General features: G+C 40.8%; 1 protein-coding gene across 2 annotated transcripts in view; it reads right to left on the bottom strand.

Moving 5' to 3' along the window:
- Window positions 1–8,657: 8,657 nt before the first annotated feature.
- LOC147009726 (cdc42 effector protein 4-like) overlaps window positions 8,658–10,000 on the bottom strand; it is a 29,126-nt gene continuing 27,783 nt past the window's right edge. For both annotated transcript variants that reach the window (XM_085860861.1, XM_085860862.1), the window contains one exon: window positions 8,658–10,000. This exon is cut by the window's right edge and continues 613 nt beyond it. In XM_085860861.1, coding sequence (XP_085716987.1) covers window positions 9,439–10,000 — 562 coding nt within the window. In that variant the 3' untranslated portion in view covers window positions 8,658–9,438.

The following is a 10,000-nucleotide window of genomic DNA, read 5'->3' as shown; positions in this document are numbered from 1 at the left end:
GTATTGCAACATGAAAATTATATAAACTATTGCCGTTTTAGTAAATATTGCCAAATTCAGGGGTCAACGACCTTCATTGACCTATTTCTCAGAATGCCACCATTTCCCAGACTGGCATCATTGGTTTTCATGTACAGGGATAGTAGGTGGTCAATAATAACCACATTAGAAAATGTGGTACTGCTGGTGTGGGTATCTCACTAAATAAGCCTCTTTTCTGGCCCCTACTACTCCACTATTAGAGATCCCATCTTCGTCGCCAGTTTGTTATATGCTGAACAATCACCTTCATGTCCGTATTCCAGTAAAGGAGCAGGCCCGAGTGAAGGACACAGACATCGTGCAACGACGCCACAGCAGGACCCGATTACTGTGCACATGCACAGCCTCCCCGCTACATCATGACGTCATTCAACATAATACCACATTTCTCATCAGCAGAGACTGGGGCACTTGTCAGGATAGAAGGGAAAATGGATGGAGAAAAATACAGAAAAATCCCAGAGGAAAACCTGCTGCCCTCTGCAAGAAATCTGAAATTGGGATGGAAGTTCACCTTTCATCATGACAATGATCTGAAGCACATAGCCAAAGCTACACTGGAGTGCTTAAGGAACAAGAAGATAAATGTCCTCGAGTGGCCCAGTCAGAGCCCCGACCTAAATCCAATCAAAAATCTGTGGCATGACTTAAAGATCGCTGTCCATCAACGCTCCCGACGCAACTTGACTGAGCTTGAATAGTTTTGTCCAGAAGAATGGGGAAATATTGCCCAATCAAGGTGTGCAAAGTTGGTAGAGACCAATCCTAACAGACTCACAGCTGTTAGTGCTTCCACCAGGTATGAACTCAGGGGGGGGGGGGGGGTGGACACATCCAACCAAGATATTCTAGTTTTGTATTTTCAATTAATTTTCTGAAATTTGTGGAATTTGTTTTTCACTTGGAAGTTGTGGGTTACAATGTGTAGATAAAGGTGGAAAAAATAAATAAATCTGATTTAATGCAATTTAATTCCAGGCTAGAAGACAACAAAGTAAAAATTTTGAAAGGGGGTGTAGACTTTCTATCAGTACTGTATATACATGATTATTATTTTGTCATAGAACCGTTTGGTATTTGCAGAACCAGTCAAATAAAAAGTCGTGAAATGTGAACTGGGTTGACAATCATCATAAAAACCGATACAAGTCTGAAGATGATGATGGTTCACGAGCGGTATTTGACGATATAGATTGTTTCGGAAGTCAAGGATGAGACAATGTGATAATTTTTGACCAAGTTACAATTAATTATCGTGGCCTTCAATCAACAGCTGCAAAATGTCGAAAACCCAGTTTCGTTCAACAACTTTAAACATTTGACCTTTGCATGACCTTTAGAGGTCACAAAACAATGTTGTGGACATTAAAATAAGGAAACAGGATACGTACTATAGCTTATTGGACTTAGTTCGTCAAAGAAGGTCGAAAACCCGGTTCGAGTCCCACAACTTTGAAAATTTGACCTTAGTGAACTTTAAAGTTCAAAGGTCAAGGATTATGATCTTTGGTGCAAAACTTCCTCTGGAACATTCCAGGAACAATATAACGTCATATAGGCTATATGGCATTTCGCACTCCTCGGATTATCCATACTTTGATGAAATCAGCGTAAAAACAAATTGAAGGGGGCGCCACGGGCAAGGTGTTCGAGATAGAGCAAAATGGTTTCAAGACTTTAGGTGGGGAATGACCTCAAGATTATGCATAAAAATATTTTCATCCTAGCTCTCAAAGTTTGGGCGGTAGTATGATTTTTATGTCAAAATTCACAATTTTCTAAGTTTTTGACCTTGTGACCTTGACCTTGGGACGAAAATGAAAAATCGGACGACAAGTTTTAGATAATTCATTTTGCAATTCAAATACTGAAGAACCCATTCCATTCAGTCAATTACCGAGGAGAAGTTAGATTTTTAATCTGACTACCCCCTAAAAATGGCTATTTTTTGGGCGTGGCTCCGCCCACAATGGGCGTAGCATGCCCTCATCCAGAAAAACACAACTAGACATTGATGTCGAACACATAACCAAGTTTCATTAAGATCGGATCAAAGTCCACAGAGTTATGTTCTGGACAGACAGACACACAGACATAACGAATATAGTGGTCACTCTGGCTGGCGCTCGTGAACCAATAAGGCCAAAAAAAAAAAAAAGTTGCATTGGCGTAACGGGTCACTGAAAAATAGGGTAGGTCGGTCGGGATCTTTTTTTTTTTTTTTTTCCCTAATAAATCCCTCCCAAAATCTCCCCCGGCTCGAGTACCACCCTTTTTGTCGGCGGGTTCTGTCCGAAACACTTCTGGGTTTTTGCGATCGCGATCGCAATCAACAAGATACTTGAAAACGATAGCAAAACAACAAAAATAGCAATAAAATAGGGTCGGCAAAATTTTTCGATAGCAAAAAAACAAAAAAAAAACGTAGGGTCGGCGGAATTTTTAGGGTCGGGCGGGTTATGCCAATGCAACATTTTTTTTTTTTGGCCTAAGGTTCAGCCAGCATGTAACCAGCAACTCACCATTAATGCCAGAAGCCGTCGTTCTTACTGGACAATGGTATGGCGGGGTAGCAAAGCCAGACTATTCCCGGGCATGTCCCAACGAGTCTGGGCTTGGAAGGCCATGAGTAGCCACATGATTGGCCCTTGAGAAGCAAGGAAGTGCATGGCATGCAGGATGAAAAAGTGCAGGAACCAGACAAAATGATGATGGAGAGCAAGATAAGACAGGTTGTGCGAGTGTGTGAAGATACTCTGTTCACAAAGTGTGGTCAAGAAAGGTGTTCTGGGAGTTAAAACATGCCAGGGGAGAAATGCCCGTGAGATTATTTGTCTGGGATCGCATTGCTGTCCTGCTCAGAGAGATTTTATGTTTGAAACAAGGACGGAGGGAAGGTCGTCCTTTATTTAGAATGGCTTCTTGCCATGTTCTTCCTGCAAGGCTTGTGGAGTTTTGTCAGGCCATTTATCACGCTGATGATTTTCCCATGACAGGTTGGAGCACACTACTGTGGAGAGCCTTACAGGTTCACTGTTCCTCCACTTTGTAAAAAGCGTACTGTTGGGATTTCAGACTTCATTCACAACCGCTGCTTCTCAGCCCTCACAATCTTTTACTGTAAATGAATTGGAACTGCTTCTGCTGCTCACCACACTGTCAGGTCAACCATCAACTTATTTATTGCAAATTCGTTGCAACTGCCTCTACTGCTCACGGCACCATCATTGTGATCATCAATTCCTAATGCAGTACATCTTCCCATATAATGTGACTGTTGCCCTGATATTAGAATCAAGAAATTGTGCTCATGCATTTTGTGAATTGCAGCTTTTGTACATTTGATCATTTAAACCTAGTTTTAAGGCAATGAAATTTGGGGATATTGCATAAATTGTAAATAAAGTTGTTTTTTTTTCATGAATATTATGGCACAAGTCCTGTTTTAGTGCCTCTGTCCACCTTCTGGACGAAGGTTGTTTTCACCCCTGTTGGTTGTTTGTGTGCAGGATATCTCAAAACTTGTGGATGTATTCGGATGAAATTTGGTGAACATGTTGTATGTGTGTGACAAGGACGAATTTATTCGATTTTGTTGAAAATCTGAATCCGGATCCAGGCGGAGGTATGCACTCTGCCGAGTGCCCTTCCAGTTACCTCTTGTCTGTCTGTTTGCTTGTCTGTGTGTAGGATATCTCAAAAAGTTGTGGACGGGTTCGGTGTGTGACAAGGACAAATTGATTCGATTTTGGTCAAGATCTGAATCCAGATCCGGATCTGATAATTTTTTTCGTTTTTCAAGTGATTCTTCACCATTGAGAGGTTGGGCTAAACTGATACTTGAGGAAAATGTCAGGGGCGTAGAAAAGCCCCTTTATATGGTTTGTGCTATGTGGCAAACAATAGGAAAGAAGGGACATTCCATAGCTTGTAGAAAATGCTAGACGATAGAAAGTTCGGCACATTCAAAAAAATCTTGTGTGCATGCTGTACTCCCCTTGTGTTCTTCGGAGGAACCAAGTAATGCTCTTGAAAAGTTTATTTCAAGGGGCACCCTACATATATCAGTTAAAAGTTATTTGTTCAGTACGTAAAGTTATTTGTTTTGTGAAAACGAAAACCGAAAATAAGATGTGCATGTGTGTGATTAATTTGTTTAAAAAATTTGCACCCCTTTATGCGAACTTTTCTCCAGCATGACTCCAGAAAGGTTGTGTGCATTCAAGTGCACACGACACATTCATACACACAGGGTGTCTACAACCCACCGTTACAAACTCAAACCATAAAAAACAAGGACAAATGTGTCCACAAGCAGCGTCCTAAAGACTTTGTTGGCTAAAAAAAATAAAAATAAAAAACAAATAAAAAAAACAACAACACCAACAACAACTTCCGATATTTCGTCACGTGCCTTGATTAAGCCAATAGCGAAACGAGTCACAATGTATTTACGATATATCATGTATTTACGAAATAAATAATGTATTTACGAAATTACAATACGATAAATGGAATAATCCTTAAATAGTTACGTGAACTTTTCGAAACTTTAAAGCAAATGTCCGAATATATTTAAAAGTTCATGATAGACGCTCTCAAAAGGCACCGTCTATGTGAGGATGTGTACATGTGCTCAGTATTTAAGGAGATCCGGATCATAAATATATATATATACACACACACACACACAAGAGCTGAGTCTTCGAGATTAAGGTTTTGGCTTCACAAGAAGAAGAAGAAGAAGAAGAAGAAGAAGAAGAAGAAGAAGAAGAAGAAGAAGAAGAACAAAATCAAGAAGAAGAAGAACAAGGCCGAGCTCTCTGTGAGCAGCGTTCGCTACGCGATACGCTGCTAAAAATCCAATGGGATACAACGATGCGGTTTGCTGCATGTGAAGCTAGAAGGGGGAGCACTCGGTAGAGTGCAAAACCTCCGCCAGTCAATACTGCTGGGTCACTCAAGTGAACCTGATATCCTATTCATTGTGGGTCAAAACGGAACAGACTACCCACGATTGAATAAACTAAACTAGATTGACGCGCATGTCGAAATGCCAAAAAAACAATCGAAATTTTTTTGAAAAAAGTTGCAAAATTTCTAATTTTTTTTCTCCAACAATTTTTTTTTGGGGGGGGAAGGGGGGTTGGAAATCACTTAAAACATGTAGAAATGCAAAAAAAAATTCAAATATTTTTCAAATAAAATCAATTTTTTTTTCTCTAAATTTTTTTGGGGGGTTGGAAATCACTTAAAACATGTGGAAATGCAAAAACAAATATTCAATTTTTTTTCAAAATAGCCACCATAGCGGCCATATTTGATTTTGGACAAAGTCCAAAATCTAATGGTATGATCCTTGGACCATACCAAATCCCCCTACCAAGTTTCGTCGAAATCCGTCCAGGAGTTTTTTCCGTAATACTGTTCACAAACAAACAAACAAACAAAAAAAAAGAAAAAAATATACAAGCTGACTAACATATCTTGCAAAAACTTCGTTTTGGCAAGATAATAAACCAATGTCACCCCCAGGGTGACCAGTATCTTGCCAACATGTGAACATGAGTGACTTATTTATTCGATTAAAGTTACTCAAAAAATAAGGGTTTCGTCAACCTTGATTCTTGACCTTTTTGTGACCTTGACCTTTATATTTTCGTACAGTTAATGGTATCTCTCCAGGACCATTGTACATGAAATATCAAGAGATTTTGATGAGAACTGAGGAAATAAAGTTTTCATGAAAAATCCGTTTTTTCGTCATGACGTCATCAAATGACGTCATAGCGTCAAACTTTTGACAGATCTGGAAAGCACTTATCAAGCGCTTTCATATAAGGTATTACTCGATATGGTATCTAAGATTTCAAAATTTGACCTTGGGGTCAAAAACTTTCGACCTCCAGCGCTAACCATGAAGGTCAAGGCGGATAGCCACCAAAAATTAATCTGCTGAGCGCCAGACCATGAACTATATTCTCATGAAGTTTGAAGATGATCCGATCAAAATTACTCAAAAAATAAGGGTTTCGTCGACTCCCCTGATTTGCAACAAAGTGACCTTGACCTTTGACCTTGACCTTCAAAATTTTATGTGCTGAAAGGGACCTCTATAGGTCTCTGATATGAGAAGTTACAAAAATTTCCAATGATAACTGTGCTCTGCAGAGTGCTCGATACATGATTACAGACAAAAAAAAAAAAAATATGAAGGTCAATGCCAATCACCACCAAAAATTAATCAGCTGAGCGCCAGACCATGAACTATATTCCCATGAAGTTTGAAGACTATCCGATCAAAATTACTCAAAAAATAAGGGTTTCGTCGACTCCCCTGATTTACGACAAAGTGACCTTGACCTTTGACCTTGACCTTCAAAATTTTGTGCGCTGAAAGGGACCTCGAAAGGTCTCTGATATGAGAAGTTACAAAAATTTCCAATGATAACTGTGCTCTGCAGAATTTTTTATACGTGATTACAGAAAAAAAAAAAAACAAACAAAAAGGGGTGAAAACATTAACCTCCGATCTTCGATGGCGGAGGTTAATACCATTTCTCAGGGTTTTATTGACTTTATCTTTCTCCATTTTTTGACGCCTCCTGTGGCACGTGATGTCACGTTGAGTGCAAATGGCATCTCCACAAGAAAACCTAATGTGTTGCCTGGTTTATAGAGACTAAATCAGCTACACAAGTAGCTGAGGCATCTCCACAAGAGACTAAATCAGCTGCTGCTTCAGGATGACCAATGGAAAGGCAGCTACCATCGAGAAAAAACGATGTGTGTCACAAAAAGTTTATGGAGACTGGTGGCATTCTGCAGAGGAAGAGGAAGATTTCTGCAGAGGAAATCTCTATTTTCATTGTTCTTTCCCATCTCCAACACCTTACACTTGCTCAGGTTAAACACCATCTGCCAATCTTTTTCCCAAGTATGGGATCGGTAATAACAAAACGTTTAATTTTTTAAATTTACATTTAATGTGGGGCCATCACAGGCGTGTGGCCCCTGAACATTGTTCAAGTCGATTGATATACAGTGTACAGCAAATGTTGTAGAGTACTCACCAAGTGGATTAATCACTTCAATGGAATGGTCGATGAGGAACGGCTCGCATGGCAAACGATTAGCAATCACCGAACCATCATGTTAAACACACACCTCCCAAAGACACCCAAAATATCAAATATGCCCGAATTGGATAAATTAACACTTTCTTATGAGTCAGAACTGCTGCTAAGTTCAATTCTGGAGCTTAAATTTTGTAATTCAACTTAGTTTAATATATTCGAGGTGACGGCATGTGTGGAAATGAAATAAAGCAACGAACAGCCTGGTGTTGGCTCAGTGGTTAGGGTGGCGGCTTGGGATCCTTGGGTCCTGAGTTCAAGCCCCGTCGGCTGCTGAATGAATACACCAGGGGGTTGACTCAGCCTGTCATCCTTTTGAGGTCGGCGAAATGAGTACCAGTTCCAGTGTGTGTACTGGTAGAGGGGCACTGCATCAGCGACACAGTCACGCTTCAAGAAATGATAGCTACCCCGGCAGCTAAGCTGCCATACGACCACCAAGCCACGAACGCTGGCATCTTCAAGTGTTTATAAGCATTGCAATGTATCCAGCAATTCGTAGGTATGATGATCAAGCATTCAATAATGAGTGAGGAAAGTGAAAAAAAAATTATTGTTAAGAAATCATTGCGGCCTGTTCCAAGTCAAGGCATGGTGAAGAAGGCCAAAAAAACATGGCGGCTTCATACCCCAGGAAACGCTTCAACACCTCATCGAGAGCAAGGTGGCCGAGGATGCACAAGAGAAAGGGTATAGTAAAATAATCCTGTTAATTATCTTCAAAAGGGATGTTTTAATTAACCCAAACACCAAATTTACATTCATGCACTTCCTTGGAGTTTTCTTAGTATTCATGCAAAGTTTGAGGCTGCTAGTTACCAAGCAATGCCAGGTAACTTTGCTAGTTGATAAACCTTTAAGGAAATTTTTACACATACATTAAAATCGCATCGTTGTACCCCACCCATTTCATTATTTTTGTTATGGCTCGAGTGTGTGTCTGTGTGTGTGTGTGTGTGTGTGTGTGTGTGTGTGTGTGTGTGTGTGTGTGTGTGTGTGTGTGTGTGTGTGTGTGTGTGTGTGTGTGTGTGTGTGCGCGCGCGCACGTGCTCACCAATGTGCACCATCTGCAAATTAATTTGTTTAAGACTTTCTCCCACTGCACATCATCTGAAAACGCCAAAACCCACACAGACACTTCTCTAATATTATTCATTCTTATCATGTAGCATCTTTGATCTGAAGGTAGCTAATCAAGGATCTCTGCTCTTCTCAGTTGTCTATATTTGATGATGTCATACCATTCCTTTATATCATCCATCCACATTATTTTTGGTATTCTCGGCGCTCGTTTTCCTTCATCGATAGAACTGGTTCAGGGTTCGAACTACCGACCTCCCACACTCAGAGCAGACATTGTAACCACAATTCCCCCCAAATTTGACGATTTAACCATTGCACACTCTAATGCGGCTCCCTGTACATCCAAAATGGCATCGTTTTGAAGCGAAAATCAAACTAACCACATATACTGCAAAGTCAAGATCAACATGATTTTAATTGTATAAAGATGTGTCACAATAAGCAATACAAAAATGTTACGAGCAGAGGACCTACAAAATAGATTTGTTCCGACAGGAGACCATACTAGAATCATTTTTGAGAGGACTAGTTGAAAATTGGTCGATACAGCAAGTGGTCTTCAAGCAAGAATTGCACGCGAGATTGGCATTCGAGTCAATTCTGCCACTTGGGGTTGTTCAACTTTTGTGGGATCACCGTTATGAGGTCATCTCCAAGGAGCAGCTTAAGAAAGACACAAATCTTTTGGCAATCCCTCAAAAGGCATTAAAAAACTGACCGGAACAAGCTCTTTTAAAGCAGAATTTTTTTTTAATGCTTATTGCTTTAGCCAAGTGAAAAATAAATGGGTATGAGAGTTGCACCAATGAAATGATAAACTAGCAGCCAAAAGTTAGAGCCAGGCTACAGAGTAGTTTTAGATCCACTGACCAATTTGTCAAGATCACTTGCTCAGAAGAGTTGGTCATTAGAATGGAACAAGTCAACGGTCAGAAATTTAGAGTACTAAATTAACCTATATGGCACTCAAAGCGGTATTGGGATTGGGGTGAAGGAAGCAGCAAGTTAGCTGCACCATCAAATTTACAAAACCCATGTTGTATTTGCAGCCATTTCTTTGTCGCACTTCATTATTCCTAACAAAAAAGTGGTGGTCAAATTGCTGTGCTCACCAGTGATTTTTGTGCTAACCAGTGTTTGCTGCACAAACAAAGAACCTAGCAGGATTTGCACAAACTCAAACTCGCACCTCATCATTTTCCTGTGTGGATTGGTGCCATTTTAAACCTTTTGCCCCAGGAGACTTAAGTACCGAATCCACAGATATATTGGAATCGGAGTCCGAGCTCTCTTCCAGACCCACGGCCTCTCTGGACCCTGACGTGGCCCCGAGTCCAGGATCCCTCCCGCACAGCAAACTTGATTTGACATCCACAAGGCTATTGCCTCTGCAGCTCGGATCATAATCTATATTGATGGGATCATCTTCATCGCACTGGGCCAATGGTGCTTTTGGAACGTCTTCCATAACCCCTAGCACATCATCCATCATGGACGGGCCCAGGTCGACATGAAACGAAAGCAGAGAGTCAGTACGACACATTGTACTTTGTGAATTGTCAAAATTATCTGTTGCTCTTGTAAGCTCAGGATTTGTTTCCACAGTCCACGTTGTCGTGGTGTGGTGCCGTGGGGCTGCTATTTTTGCTGTGGCCCGTGCAGCAGCCAAAGCAGCACTGTAGGTAGCCGTGCATCCCCTCGCATCGCTGCTGCGAGCTGGAAGCAAGGCGGGAAGAGCA

The sequence above is a fragment of the Eptatretus burgeri genome, chromosome 17 (genome assembly GCF_056783735.1).
Source record: "Eptatretus burgeri isolate ZD-2024b chromosome 17, Ebu_testis_v1, whole genome shotgun sequence".
In the NCBI taxonomy this organism is placed as follows: Eukaryota; Metazoa; Chordata; class Myxini; order Myxiniformes; family Myxinidae; genus Eptatretus; species Eptatretus burgeri.
This window is presented reverse-complemented; position numbering and strand designations above follow the sequence as displayed.